The sequence below is a fragment of the Bos mutus genome, chromosome 13, assembly GCF_027580195.1.
Source record: "Bos mutus isolate GX-2022 chromosome 13, NWIPB_WYAK_1.1, whole genome shotgun sequence".
NCBI classification, from domain to species: domain Eukaryota; kingdom Metazoa; phylum Chordata; class Mammalia; order Artiodactyla; family Bovidae; genus Bos; species Bos mutus.
In genome coordinates this window covers 67,947,507-67,963,232 of record NC_091629.1, presented here as the reverse complement: position 1 = coordinate 67,963,232, position 15,726 = coordinate 67,947,507, and the positions used below count along the sequence as shown (strand labels likewise).

At 37.2% G+C, this 15,726-nt stretch overlaps 1 protein-coding gene across 2 annotated transcripts in view; it reads left to right on the top strand.

Annotated features, from left to right (window-relative positions):
• Positions 1-15,726, top strand: part of PRPF18 (pre-mRNA processing factor 18) — a 55,790-nt gene that overhangs the window by 20,181 nt on the left and 19,883 nt on the right. For both annotated transcript variants that reach the window (XM_070381931.1, XM_005894841.3), the window contains 6 exons: positions 1,795-1,908; positions 7,563-7,709; positions 9,195-9,263; positions 10,704-10,844; positions 10,968-11,039; positions 13,551-13,706. In XM_070381931.1, the coding sequence (XP_070238032.1) occupies positions 1,795-1,908; positions 7,563-7,709; positions 9,195-9,263; positions 10,704-10,844; positions 10,968-11,039; positions 13,551-13,706 (699 nt within the window). The remainder of the gene's footprint in view (positions 1-1,794; positions 1,909-7,562; positions 7,710-9,194; positions 9,264-10,703; positions 10,845-10,967; positions 11,040-13,550; positions 13,707-15,726) is intronic.

Genomic DNA, 15,726 nt, shown 5'->3' with positions numbered 1-15,726 from the left:
CTTAATACATCTTTCTAAGTCAAAATATAGAGGTCTATATAATTTTTTTATGACTTCATAATTTCCCACAATATTTTAGAACTACTACTTTATTATTTTTAAAACCAATTCTTTGTTAATGGTCATTTAAATTGCCTCAGTATTTCCATTTTATAGGTTATACTGAGATGAACATCCTTATACAGATGTCATTGCGTGTGTAATACTATATGATTAGTTTCCTTTGGAAAATTTTCTAGAAACATGATTTCTGGAGTCTACTAAAGCCTATATATTAATACATGTCTAACACTTTGGATATAAATTACCAGAGAGCTCTGTAAACACGTTCCACCAGTTCATACTCTAGCCTGTAGGCTTTGTCCATACCCTGGTCAATATCAACTGTTATTTTCCTTCAACAACAGCAAAATTTTAAAATATTCATGTGAAAAAAGAGTTACGATTATATACACAAAGTACACAACGAAATGAACTTTGAGCAAAATGAAACATTCAGAGGAAAGGAGGGCTGACTCCAGAAGCTGTCATGTGAAAACTAGATGAAGGACTTTTGAATACTTGGCCTGAAGAGAAGAATATTAGAGATTTTTGAAAACAGATCCATTGACCACAGCTCTAATTTTGAAAAAGCATTGAGTGTTCTGTCTTTTCATAAAGCTGAGATAATTGAAAGAGGTGGGTTTTGTTTATTTTGAGAAGCATAGTAAAACTGTCCAAAGATGAGATGGGCTGCTCCATGAAGAGGTGTGATTCCTGTCATTCGTCAGACAGTGGCCCGAAGAAGGTGTTTTTGAGGTCATTTCTGCATTGATTGGAGATAGCACTGCTGCTGCTAAGTCGCTTCAGTCGTGTCCGACTCTGTGTGACCCCATAGACGGCAGCCCACCAGCCTCCCCCATCCCTGGGATTCTCCAGGCAAGAACACTGGAGTGGGTTGCCATTTCCTTCTCCAATGCATGAAAGTGAAAAGTGAAAGTGAAGTTGCTCAGTTGTGTCCGACTCTTCGTGACCCCCATGGACTGCAGCCTACCAGGCTCCTCCGTCCATGGGGCTTTCCAGGCAAGAGTACTGGAGTGGGGTGCCATCGCCTTTTCCGGGAGATAGCACTAGATGAGGTCTAAGTTTTAGTTTCAGTTAATCCAGTGGAAGCCTTGCCAGTGGTTTCTAAGTGTGATACTATTTCAGTTCCCAGACTAAATTCTTGGTAATTTTTTTCTAAATACAGCTTATTTTCTTAATTATAATTTTTATTAGTCCTTTTTATGAAATATATAGCATGTATACAGAGTGTGTGTAAAATGTGCAATATAGTGGATAATTGCAAAACAAAACAGACACTCATACAACCACCACCAAAGTCAAGGAGGAATATTACCTCCAAAAGCCCTGCATGTGCCCCCCTCCACCCATTTGTAACTCACTTTCTTGTCTGAGGGACTAGTTTTGGGTTTTAATTTAGTATTACAGTGATGACCCTTGCCTGTCTGTGGTCATTAGCTGATCAGCTGACTCCAGACTTTTTTTTTCCTCTGTATGAATGTTATCACTCCTTCCCATCTTAATGGTTTTCTTATGTTGCCTACTACACAGATTGGTCCTTTCTGTAACACTCACCAAATGACCTAAACCATTCGGGTTATTTAAGGTATGACAGTAATTCAGTATATCTGTTCGTGGAAAACTAAAGAAAAAACAAATATAACTTACTTTCGCATCTAATTTTCAAAATAAGTGTTTAGTCTTCTAAAATAGAAATTACTATTGTTTCTTCCTTTCTTTTTTTAAAAATAGGTTATCAGAAGATTGAGAGAAAGAGGAGAACCAATCAGACTATTTGGAGAAACAGATTATGATGCTTTTCAACGTTTAAGAAAAATAGAGATCCTCACACCAGAAGTTAACAAGGTAAGAAGAACAAAGCTAGAATATCATTGTACCACATCGCTGAGAATACTACAGACTTTGACAGACTTCAAATAATTGCCTTATTATAAGGAAAAAAGGAAAAATGAAGTTGCCAGATTATTGCTGCTGAATGTAAATTTTCTTTTAAAAGGCACACATCTTGAGCATGCGGTTCAGTGCATTTTGAAAATGCTTGCAAGTGTGTGGCCAGTACCCTTACGAAGATATAGAGTATTTTCATCACACACACATGAAAACTCCCCAGCACCCCTTCTTGGCCAGTCCCTGGATTCTTCCTCCTCCATTCCTGGGCAACCACCATTTTAAATTCTGTTACCGTCGATGAACTTTACTTGTGTTAGTGTTTCACTTGGGTGGAGTCACACAGGATATGTCTGGCTTCTTTTGCTCAGTGTAAGATTTTGAGGATTCATCCATGTTATTGTGGATGTTGGTAACTTGTTCCTTTTTATTGCTGATGATATTCAGTAATATGAATATATCACAATATGTTTCTAGCCTTGGGCTGTTATGAATAAAACTGCTGTGAACATTCTTACACAAATATTTTTTGGTTCTATGTTATTTCTCCTAGGTTAAATACATTTTTATCTCTCTGGAAGTGGAATTGCTGAATAGTAACAGTATATGTATGCTCAACTTTTTAAGAAATGCTGGGTATTGCCAGTGTTGTCTCATTAGTGTTTGTTATTGTTAGTCTTTTAAATTGTAACCATTCTCTTGTTTGTGTGGTACTATCTCATGTGGTTCTAGTCACAATTCCCTGACAACTAAAGATTATGAGCATCTTTTTATAGACTTACTAGCCACATCTTTCTCTATGCAGTGTTCATGTTTTAGTTGGGTTGTCTTTTTATTTTTGAATTATAGGAGTTCTTTATGTGTAACCTGGATTCTTCATTAGATATACAAATTCATGTTTTGTATCTATTTTTTCCTAAGCTTTACCTGTTTTCTTAACGGTGTCTTTTCATGGGCAGGACTTTTGAATTTTGACAAAGTTCACTTTATAATTACTGCTTGTGGTGTTTTGCTTAAGAAAATGTTTGCCTACCCTAAGATCTTAAAGAGATGGTATTTTCTTCTAAAACTTTAATAGTTTCAGCATTACTTTTAGAACTCTGATCTTGTTTTATGGCTCAGCTTATAATCCATCTTGGTGAATATTCCATGGGCTCTTGAAAAGAGTATGCTTTATGCTTTTGAAATGTCAATTACAGTGGTGTTTAGATCTTTTGTGGTCTTATTTACTTATTTACTTGCTCGTTCAGTTACTGAGAGAGACAGACGTGGTTATATGTAGTTGTATAACAAACCACCCCAAAACTTACATTGTAAAACAATTCATTATCATAAAATCTTTCTCAGTCATTTGTGATGGTAACAAACCACCCTGAAACCTTGTATACTAAGATAGTTTATCATTCTCCGTCACATTCTGTGGTTCGATTGGGTTAAGCTGGGTAGTGTTTTGGTTGAGGTCTCACCTGTGATACAGTCACATGAGGGTTGCGGCTGAGGTCACCTGAAGGCTCTCTAGTCTGGCCTTCTTACTAGCTAGGCATGCTGGCTTAAAGGTGCAGCTTTGTTGTGGCAGAGGTCAGCATTTCCTGCCCTTTTAAAGCTAGTATACCATTGTATGTATGGATGCCATTTTGTTAATCCATGCATCCTTGTTGGACAGGGAGGTTGCTTCTACCTTTTGGTCTATTGTGAATAATGCTGCTATGGACACAGGTATAAAAATATCTGTTCAAGTTCCTTGCTTTCTCTTCTTTTACATATATTCCTAGAAGTGGAATTGCTGAATTGTATGGTGATTCTATGTTTAACTTCTTTTTAAAAACATAAATGAATTTAAAATGTTTTCTTCATTTATATTATTAATGTCCACAGTAATTTGTTTTTTTTTTTTTTTTTAGTAATTTGTTTTTATTTTCAGTCCTATCTAAAGTTTCCTTACCTAAATCCTTGGAAAGAGCTAAGTGGTTTTGTAATGCCTCATTTCACCAGTATTTGTTCTCTTCTATATCCCAAGTCACTTTCCTTATCAAAAGAGTTAAAATGCTAATGTGCACTATTTAGTTTTTGGTACCTGATTTAATTTTTCTGCTACTCATGTCTCATTACTTGAGAAATTTTCTAGCTTTTAATATTAACTTAGTACAACCTGCTGTATTCTGATGTTATTCAATATTAAAATTTATCTGTACTTTTAAAAGTTGAGTTATAATTAACATATAACATATTTCAGGTGTACAGCATAATGACTTGATATTTGTATATATTGCAAAATGATCACCACAGTAAATCTAATATTCATCACTGTATATAGTTACAAAAATTTTTTTCTTGTGATGAAGACTTTTTTAAAGATCTACTCTCTGAGTAACTTTGAAATGTGCAGTGCAGTATTTTCAGTCACCATGCTGTACATTATTCCATGTGACTTATTTATTTTGTAACCGGAACTAAAAGTTAATAACTTAAGTTTGAACACATTCTGAAGCTCAACACTTTTCCTCCTCTCCCTCCACATTTTTTTCTGATAACACATTTTGCATCATTTTGTATTGTGTAGCCCTTAACTAATTACTGCACTTACAGTTATTTTTACTACTTTTGTCTTTTAATCTTCATACTAGCTTTATAAGTGATTAATTTACCACCTGTACCATACATTTACTTTTATCACTGGGATTTATGCTTTCATATGTTTTCTTGCCAGCTGAAAGAAGTCCCTTTAACATTTCTTAACAAGGATAGTTTAGTGGTTAGGAACTCTCTTAGCTTTTGCTTGTCTGAAAACTGTATTGCTCCTTCAATTCTGAATGATAACTTTGCTGGGTAGCATGTTCTTGGAAGTTTTTTCTTTTAGCACTTCAAATATATTGTGCCACTCCCTCCTGGCCTGCAAAGTTTCTCCTAAAAAATATCCTGATAGTCTTATTGGGAGGTGGTTCCTTATACAAAGCAAATTGTTTTTCTCCTGCTGCTTTTAAGATTCTTTCCTTTCTGTAACTTTAAAAAAAAAAAAAAAGTGGAGTATGATTGATTTACAATATTGTGTTAACTTCAGGTAGAGAGCATAGTGATTAAGTATTTTTGGCATATTATACTCCCTTATAGGTTATTACACAATAATGGGTATAATTCTCCATGCTATACAACATCCTTCTTGCTCCTCTATTTTAAATGTAGTTTGTATATCCGGTACCCCTAATTTGTCACTCTCCCCTTTCTTTTTCTCATTGGTAACCACAAGTTTGTTTTCTGTATCTGTGAGTCTGTCTCTGTTTTGCATATACACTCATTTGTATTATTTTTTAGATTCCACATAAGTGGTATCACACAGTATTTGTCTTTCTCAGTCTGACTTATTTCACAAGACATAATACTCTCAGATCCATTCATGTGTTACAAGTGCCAGAATTCCATTCTTAATTATGGCTGAGTAATATTCCTGTGTTTGTGTGTGTGTGAGAGAGAGAGACATACATACATGTTCTTAATCCAGTTGTCTGTGGGGCACTTGGTCTGCTTCCATGTCTTGGTTATTATAACTAGTGCTGCTGTGAACTTTGGGGTGCATGTATCTTTTCATATTTTTGTTTTTTCTGGATGCATATGCAGGAGTGGAATTGCTGTGTTATGGTGGTTCTATTTTTAGTTTTTTAGAAACTATTTTTCAGTAGTGGCTTTATCAGTTTTCATTCCCACCACTAGTGTACAAGGGTTCCCTTTACTCTGTATCCTCTTCAGCATTTGTTGTTTGTAGGCTTTTTAGAGAGGGCTGTTCTGACTTGTATGAGGTGATACCTCATTGTGGTTTTGATTTGCATTTCTCTTGTAATTAGTGGTCCATCTAGTCAAAGCTATGGCTATGGTTTTTCCAGTAGTCATGTATGGATGTGAGAGTTGGACTATAAAGAAAGCTGAGCCAAAGAACTGATGTTTTTGAACTGTGGTGATGGAGAAGACTCTTGAGAGTCCCTTGGATTGCAAGGAGATCCAACCAGTCAATCCTAAAGGAAATCAGTCCTGAATATTCATTGTAAGGAGTGATGCTGAAGCTGAAACTCCAATACTTTGGCCACTTGTTGCGAAGAACTGATTTATTTGAAAAGACCCTGATGCTGGGACGTATTGAAGGTAGGAGGAGAAGGGGACAACAGAGGATGAGATGGTTGGATGGCATCACCAACTTGATGGACATGAGTTTGAGCAAGCTCTGGGAGTTGGTGATGGACAGGGAAGCCTGGCATGCTGCAGTTCATGGGGTCGCAAAGAATTGGACATGACTGAGTGACTGAACTGAATAATTAGTAATGTAGAACATCTTTTCATGTGCCTGTTAGCCATATGTATGTCTTCTCTGAGAAATGTCTTTTCGGATCTTCTGACCATTTTTGGCTTGGGTTGTTTTTTCATATTGATTTGTATGAGCTGTTTGTATATTTTGGATATTAATCCCTTGAGGGTCACATCATTTGTAAATATTTTCTCCAATTCAGTAGGTTGTTGTTTCATTTTGCTGATGGTTTCTTTGCTTTGCAAAAGCTTTTAAGTTTAATCAGGTTCCATTTGTTTGGTTTTGCTTTTATTTCTTTTGCCTTAGGAGACTGATGAAAGAAAATACTGCTAAGATTTATGTCAGAGCACTCTGCCTGTGTTCTCTTGTAGGAACTGTCTTTAACTTTTGACATTTTAACTGTAATGTGCCTTGATGTAGGTATGTTTAACTTTTTCAGATATTGCCCTAACATTTTCCACAGCAGCTGTACTATTTTACATTTCCAGCAGTGCACAATGGGTCTGTTTCTCCATATCCTAGCCACGTTGTTATTTTCTGTTTTCTGTTGATAATATCCATCCTGATGGTTGTAAAGTGGTATCTCTGTGGTTTGGTTTGCATTTCCCTAGTGATTAGTGAGGTTGAGCATCTTTTCATTTACTTATTGGCCATTGTATATTGTCTATTCAAGTCTTTTGCTTATTTTAAATCAGATTTTCTGTTGTAGTTAACTCGAAGAGCTACAGTTTTATAGTTTTAACCCTTACATTTAAGTCTTTGATCGATTTTGAGTTAATTTTTATATGTGGTATATGATAAGGGTCTATCTTTAAGGCTTCCATTTTAATCAAATGATCACAAACTAGAAGTGAATAAAATGTGGAGTTTACTGGTTTGTTAAAAACATAGTGAAGTCTAGGACGTGGTTGAGACTCTGGCTTTATACTGTTGATGTTGCCAGATGTTGTGGAAGTTGAAAGCAGTTGGAGTTGTTAGAGGTTTTCAGTGAACCAGGAAAATGGGTGGAGCACCTGGTCACTTTCTCTAGGCCTCATTAGAAAATTACAGCATTTATGCAGATTCTTAATTGGATTTGTCGCTCATATTTTTTATTTTTCTGTCAGACTAGCTATTATAATATATTATTATATATTCTTTTAAATTTGAATATGTTCATAAGAATTGACTTTGAATGGACAATAGTGATAGCTGTATAATTAATTGAAATATTGTTTGAGTTTCCTTATGGAGAAAAAAATGAATTATTATCAGAAAAAAAAATCAGAAGTGAAACATCAATGAAATTTCATACGAGGTGTAACTTTTTACCTTTCCTCAGGGATTGAGGAATGATCTGAAAGCAGCTTTGGATAAGATTGATCAGCAGTACCTCAATGAGCTTGTGGGTGGCCAAGAGCCTGGAGAGGAAGACACCCAGAATGATTTGAAAGTTCATGAAGAAAACACCACAATTGAAGAATTAGAGGTGATCCCTCCACCACCTTCCTCACTCCCCCACCCCACCTTTCATTCCCTGGAGCTGATGGTTGAGCTCATTAGACTGTTCAGTTCACAGCACCCTGGCTTCTTTGGTCATTACAAAGGCCCTTCTATTTCATGACTGTTGTTTATTCACTCCCTTTTTTCTCATTTTCTACACACATTCCCCTCCTTCCTGCCTTCAAAAGTATTCATTCTGATATGTTTGATGTGTACATCCTTTTATTTATTGATGGTCTTGTAAAACCAGTAATGTTTTGTATGCATGTGCTTCGGTATACATAAATGATACTTTACTGTGAAATTCTTCATTCTGTTTTTTATTTTCAAGTTCCAACCTTGATATTCTGTGTCATCTAAACCTTTGATTTTAATTGTTACATAGTATTTTATACAGTGTTAAACCTTTGATTTTAATTGTTACATAGTATTTTATACAGTGTGACTTTCAGTGCCTTTTAATACTAGCACGTAATAATTGTGCATGCAATAATAAGCATGCAATAATCTTCTTCCTGTTACCACAGACAGTTTTGTGACCGACAGTCTTGTACATAACCCCTCTGGACCAGAAACAAGATTGCTTCTTAATTTGTCTGAATACTGCCGGGTTGCTCTTTGGAATGGGTGTACCAGTCTTCACTCCACCATCAGCAGTGTATCCGTACATCCCTGCCAACATTTGGCAATATCTTGCTTGCTTATTTTTGCCGGTGTATTGAATGTGGAGTGATATATGTAATATTACTTGAAATAATTTTAAATTATCTGTCTAGCATGAGCAAAAATAATGACTTAAATTTCTTGATAATTGTAAAGTCATTTTTCTGTTACCTTTCATTCCTTGCTCTTAACCCATGTTGACTGCTGTAAGTGAGATTGTAGTTGAGGTTATTGTTTGTTTTTTTGAGATTTTCCTCCTTTTATTTATCTTTTAATATATATTTATTTTTAATTGATTGACTGCTTTACAATATTGGTTTGATTTCTGCCATACATCAACATGAATTAGGCTTAGGTGTACATATGTGAGGTGGTTATTTTATTTGTACTCCCACCCCCTGAATTTTACTGAAATAAAACTGGTGAGCAAACCAGTTCTGGGCATTTTAAACAACTTTGGAGATAGTCACATACTATGCAATTTATCCTTTTAATGTGTACAATTCAGTGGTTTTTAGTATATTCACAAGTTCCAACAACAGTCTAATTTTAGAGCATTTTTATTCCCCTAGAGAGAAACCTCACATTTATTAGCAGTCACTCCCATTAATCTTTAGATTCATAAAAGATAACATGCTGTCTAAATTTAAATGGCAAATTGATATTTTTAACCTATCTAGAAATTCTCTCAGGCTTTAAATCAAAATTGGACCATACATGTAATAAAGGGCCATGTTTGGACTGATGTTAATAGCATATATATTCAGCTGTTGCTCCTGACTAAAACAGAAACCTTCCTTCTTTTCAGGCTCTGGGAGAGTCTTTAGGAAAAGGTGATGATCATAAAGACATGGACATCATTACCAAATTCCTTAAGGTATGTACTTTTTGGCTAGGAAAGGAGGATGTTTTCTTTAGATAAGAATTGGTCTTACTTTTTTTTTGGTCTTACAGTTCTGAATTGTTTAAGAGTTAGACTGGAAAGGGAAACTCTCATTAAACATTTCTGCATGTGTAGTGTTTATAATGTTGGTATGTGTTTGGGTATAGAGGTTAAACAAAATGTATATTTACTTTCTTCATGGCACTTGTAAAGCTGACTTATTACTGTAAACACACAGAAAAGAATCATAGCAGTAGAATGAACAAGAAGTTTTAAGGATTAAAAGATTTTTTTAAACATCCTGGGAAAGAGTGTAATAAGGAGAGAGTTCCAGAAGCTTCTCTGAGAGATGACATAAGGAAAAAGTGGCAAGACATTGGCAGTGAAAAAAGCAAACACTTGGGTAACCTTTCACAGAATTATCAGTAGCTCATTCTATCTTTCTTCCCAGCTTTTCTCTCTTCAGTGGTTTAGGTAGAGTATGTGCAAACCCCAGATTCCTTTGAACATTTCTTCACGAATTATCAATATTTATATTCAGACCAAGAAATTTAAATGCAAGAAATGCTTTTACTTGTATTTATAGTTTAAATGCGACATAATCGGTCATCAAGATTCTTAACCCACTGAGGATTTTGCATGGACTTAGCTAGGGCATGGGATCTAGTATGGACGGAATTTCCTCTGAGTGACGGCCTCTCCCAATAGCACATGCATATGTAACACCACTTGGGGAATATGGCCTCCTCAGCCCACTGTTTAGCTGCCTCCAGAAAGGATGCTCTTTGTGTGGTTAAATTCAAGGAGCACCTGGGTAGTTTTCTAGGGTGGGATGGGGGCTGGTCATAGTTTCTTGTATTTTCGTTCCTTTTTTCCTTCCTTCTTTGGTCAAGTGTTTTAGAGGGAATTTTTAGTTGAATTGTGGTCTCTACTGCAAAAGTACAAAGTCCAAATATAGCATCATCATCCTTGAAAAATTGATTAAATATCACAGCACATGGCATTATGGCTGATAAGTCTAGGCAGGTTGAATTTTGTGTAATAGAAATACAAATAAAAGTTTATTTCTATCAAACAGTTACCTGTGAAAGTTCTTCCTATTTCATCCCAGGAACTTGGGGAGCAGAGTTTCTGGCCTGAAAAAGAACTTTTTCGTATTTCAGCCCGGGGTTCTTTTTAGGGGAGAAATGGATCACACTTGAGCTAGGAATATGTGTAGAATAGGGAGGTTTGTGACTTGCCAAAAGCACTGCTTTAAAACATCTATGAGTTACTAAGCAGAAACAGTTCATTAAAACATCAGTGACTAATATTAATCAGTTAAGACATTTACCCTAAGGATGAATGTGTACCGTTTTGTGCATCAGAGAACTTTCGTGCTTATGAAACCACTGGGTGGCATTGTAGTCTTAAATTTACCCTTTCTTTCCACAGTTTCTTCTTGGTGTTTGGGCTAAAGAGCTGAATGCCAGAGAGGATTATGTGAAGCGCAGTGTGCAGGGTAAACTGAACAGTGCTACTCAGAAACAGACTGAGTCCTATCTCAGACCCCTTTTCAGAAAGCTACGGAAGAGGGTGAGGGTTCTCAAAAAATGCTTTCATTAACTGATTTTTTTAAAATAGAATATACAAAGTTAGGACAAATGTGATCTATAACTACATATTGAGCTTCCATAATTATTTTTTTTCCTTTTCCAGAATCTTCCTGCTGATATTAAAGAATCCATAACAGATATTATTAAATTCATGTTGCAGAGGGAATACGTGAAGGTACGTTATGCTGTGCATCAAAATTATATTCGTGAATGTATCTAGATTGTGTGCATAATACGTTCATCTCATGTGGGGGTATTTTAATAGCAGATATAAGAATAAATGTGAAATAAATTTTAAAAACTAAGCATTTTATAATTTATTGTCAGCTTATTGTTAGATATGAATAGATATTGTTAGGTTTGAATTTTTTAATCATTTTGAAGGAAGGTATAAAGATTCTGCAGAGCACAAATTGGATATAGACAGTGTTCATTTCATGAATGGGACTGAATTTCTAAGTTTATAGATGGTTGATTATGGCTTGGAACAAATTTTCCCATAGAAGCAATGTTATTAGATCAGTTTCTCAGGCCAGCTGTAAAAGCCTGCTTAATCTATAATATAGCTGAACTATTGAACTAATGATACCATGGAACTTAACCACTTTTATGCTGGTTTCTCTGAGAAAATGTTCCAGGTCAGGCTGCCAGAATTCCTTGCTCCCTTTTCAGTGGTGCAGCATAGCAGAGCCTAGTAAGGGAGGACTCTTCCCCTTGCTGTGGTGTTTTTATTCCTGAATGGACTTGGGGAGGAGGTGGCTGGGGAGAGAAATCTGGTGTCCACGTGCTCTGAGGGCAGAGTTTAGAAAGGTGGGTGCAAGGCTCTCAGTTGGTGATGAACAGGAAGAGAAGGGCCTCCTGTACTGCTAGCAGCATTGGAAGTATGCCAGTGCTCGTGGGCCGTCAGCCAAGTCTGAGGAGGGAGGCTCCCATGGGCTGTGCCTTCCAGGAGAGGAGGAGGAGGGGAAGACTTCCGGGCAGCACCTCCAGTGACAGTTCCAGAGCAGTAGACAGGCTCTACCAGGAAAGCGGGGAAGCCGTTGCTTATTCCTGTGCCCTGAGTGTCTGTCCTTAGCTCGGTGATCCTGGGTGACGAGGGCTCCCTGCTGAACTACTCCCTCTGCATGGGGGCCAGTTCATTAGTCAAAGAAACTGTTTGTTTTATGAGTGTCAGCTTTAATTTTGGGTAGTTTCTGTGAGTTGCCTGTTGCTTATGAAGGGTGATCCCATTGAGATGGATGGATAAGGTCACCATCACTGCAGAGAGAATTCAGGTCACTTGTCTGCTCGAGACCGTGGCTTCTCCTTGGTACTTTTCTCATTCTCATATATTATGTGAGAAGCTGGTGAAAGTTTATTTTATATACAATACAGACAGAACTGAAACTTCAATATTTGGACAGTTTTCTTTGAAAATTGGGGGAAACCAAATATTGGAAATTTTATCAGTTAATATCCAGTGATTTCTCACGCACAAGAATCAGTGATAAAAAATGTGTATGCCCTTCTAAAATTCTACATTATCAGTCTCATGGGTGTTTGATTTTTAAAATTAAAATCTCTTTGAGTCCTGGTTGTATAAGCTTCTCTGACACCATTGGGTCTTCTCGAATTTACTTGCTTTCTGTTTTGTATTTTTCCTTCTTTCCCTCCATGAGTAGCCACACTTGGTTTAGAAAAAGCCATTTGTCTTTGTTGCTTTCTGTCTTCTCATTTTGTAGCCTTAAATTTTTTAAAAATATAACTTTATTTATTTATTCATTGGCTGTGCTGGGTCTTCATTGCTGCGCAGACTTTCTCTAGTTGCAGTGAGCAGGGGCTACTCTCTAGGTGTGGTGTGCAGGCTTCTCATTGTGGTGGCTTCTCTTCTTGCTGAGCATGGGCTCTAGGGCACGTGGGCTTCAGTAATTGCAGTTCCCAGGCTCTAGAGTACAGGCTCAGTAGTTGTGGTGCACGGGCTTAGTTGATCCACGGCATGTGGGCTCTTCTTGGACCAGGGATCGAACCTGTGTCTCCTGCACTGGGAGGTGGATTCTTTACCACTGAGCCACCAGGGAAACTGTAGCTTTTATTTTTAAGATTCTTGGCAGGTGGGAGGTTTCGGGGGGCCAAAGTGAAACGATCTCATCCTTGAGCTATTCGAGGGCCAGTTTTTAATCTGTTTACACACCTGCTTTGGGACCAATGTGATGGTCCCAGCACACAGAGCCCATGCTACTTTCAGAGGCCCACACTGCTGTGTGGGGAGAGGATGTAGCTTCAGGTGGGATTATGAAAAACTAGTTAGCCTCTGTCTTCCCTGTGACCACCTATGGAGAATACCGGGTCTAACAGAGACTCAGACTGGAGTCTCTATCAGTGCATCAGATTACCTACCTAGTACTTCCAGATCTGAGCTGCATTAATATTTAATGCCTGAAGGCTGCAAAGAATGTTTGTCTTTTTACTCACTGGGTTAGTTAGCATTGGTTTCTGTTTTTCCACAGACATTTGTGGTTGTGGGCAAGCAATCAGTCACCCCTGTTTTAATTTCTTTTGTTTGGATAATGGGAATAGTGATATTTTCAACATGCCTAAGAGATGGATGAAAATTACATCATGTAGGGCTGTGAAATACTTTAAATGAAAAATTTGGACCAACAGAATATTTCTGCCTTTCTGATCTCTACTTAAACTTTCTTTTTAGGCTAACGATGCCTATCTTCAGATGGCCATTGGAAACGCCCCTTGGCCCATTGGTGTTACTATGGTTGGCATCCATGCCAGAACTGGCAGGGAAAAGATTTTTTCCAAGCACGTTGCACATGTTTTAAACGATGAGACACAGCGGAAATATATTCAGGTAAGTAGTTTGGAGGGCGAAGTGCTTTGGAGGTTAACATTCCCCACTTCTCAAACTAAGTTTTGCGAGAAGGAGAATTACAGCAATAGGATATAGCATGACAGGGTGCAAGTGCACGCTTTGTATAAGTAGTGCTTGTATTTAAGACACCTTCACTGAACTGTAAAACAGAAAGCTTTTACGTGTCATAGATGATGTAAGACAGAGTCAAGTGTTGTGCTTTAATTACCGTAGTAGTGAAATAAAACTATTACTGTTTGCTTTGGGAATTTACTGAAGAATGATGAATTTACAGAGTATTTTGCAATAAGTCACAATTTTGTTATTTTCAAGGTAAGTTTAACATATAGACTAAAAAGGTACGAATAGTCAAAATTTGGCTAGTAGTATTTTTTAAATAATTTATAACAACACTTCTCTACACAAATAGATTTAAAGTATTCATAGTTTATTTTCTTAAAGTTATTGAGCCTCACATAAACCTGATAATACTGCTGTTGGATTAAACTTTTGTTTTTAGTGGGGGAGAAAACCTCAGTTATAACCTAGTTTTTGCCAAGTTATCAACGATCCCAGGTTGTGTCTGTATAATGACTTTTGCTGGATGTTAACGCTAAAGCTTGGAGATGAACCTCAAAGTTTATTTAAAGTATAAGATTCACTTAAAATACATAACATGTTTTCAGAATTTGTGCTGGACAATAGTCGCTATCATATTCATGCATTACCATTTTATTTCATTTCACTTCCAAGTGCTAAAGGTTATTTTGCCTGTCATGCTTTGTGCCTTATTCATATGTATTAACATTTTAAAATATGATTTCAACTTGACCCCCTAATGGGAACTGCAGAATTTTAGAGTTCAAATATAGTTGTGGAAATCAAAGACATTTCCATTTTTTAAATAACCACCATTGACTGTATTGAAGGCAAAAAGCTTTTAGTTGGGGGGAAAAGTGGCTTGGCTTTAACAATGGAATATTGTTTCCAGTGATTAAATTTACTGATTGTCTTCAGTTATACCATGGCCAAGGCTATAGTGTGTCTAAAAGTTCATTTTGTGTGTGTGTGTATGTGTGTGGTGCACACTCAGTCTTGTCTGACTCTTTTTTGCAACCCAATGGACTGTAGCCCACCAGGCTCCTCTGTCCATGGAGTTTTCCAGGCAAGAATACTGGAGTGGGTTGCCATTTCCTCCTACAGGGGATCTTCCTGACCCAGGGATTGAATCTGAGTCTCCTACAGTGGCAGGCAGATTCTTTTCCGCTGAGCCACCTGGGAAGCCCTGTCTTAAAGACAGCATGCTTTTTTTAAACAGTGGTTTGATTACCATCTTATAAACGTTTATCCTTTTTTAAAATATGCTTAGTATTTTAAAGATTTCTGGTTTATTTTGGAATAGTATTTATTATTATAGCTATACAATGACCTATCCTCCCTCCATTGTTCTTCGTTTTTGTAAAAAAATTATTTTATTTTTGGCTGTGCTGGGTCTTGCTGTGCTTGTGGAGAGCAGGGGCTGCTTTCTGGCTGTGATGTGTGGGGTTCTCGTTGCGGTGGCTTCTCTTGTGAGCTTGGACTCTAGGCACACGGGCCCTAGGGCACAGGCTCCATAGTTGTGGCGCATGGGCTTAGTTGCTCTGCAGCATGTGGGATCTTTCTGGATCAGGGATTGAGCCTGTGTCTCCTGCTTTGGCAGGCAGATTTACTACCTCTGAATCACCAGGGAAACCCCAATGTTCTTTCTTTTTAACTTTTCTCCTTCCATTCCTTTTTCCCCAAGGTGATTAGGGAATATTGGTGAACATACTATATCTGAACTGTAGGAAGGTGTTTGACCTAAACATAATAATATTCTTGTGTACAGATGTAAATATGATAAGACAGCCAGGTGGACTCAGCTTGTTGAGTGAGAGAAGCCATGAGGACTGAGTAACGAATCCATGTCTGTCTGGGTGGTTGCTGGTGATATGCCACAGGGTTCTTAGTGACTTCAGCACTCTCCTGTTCAACAGTTTTC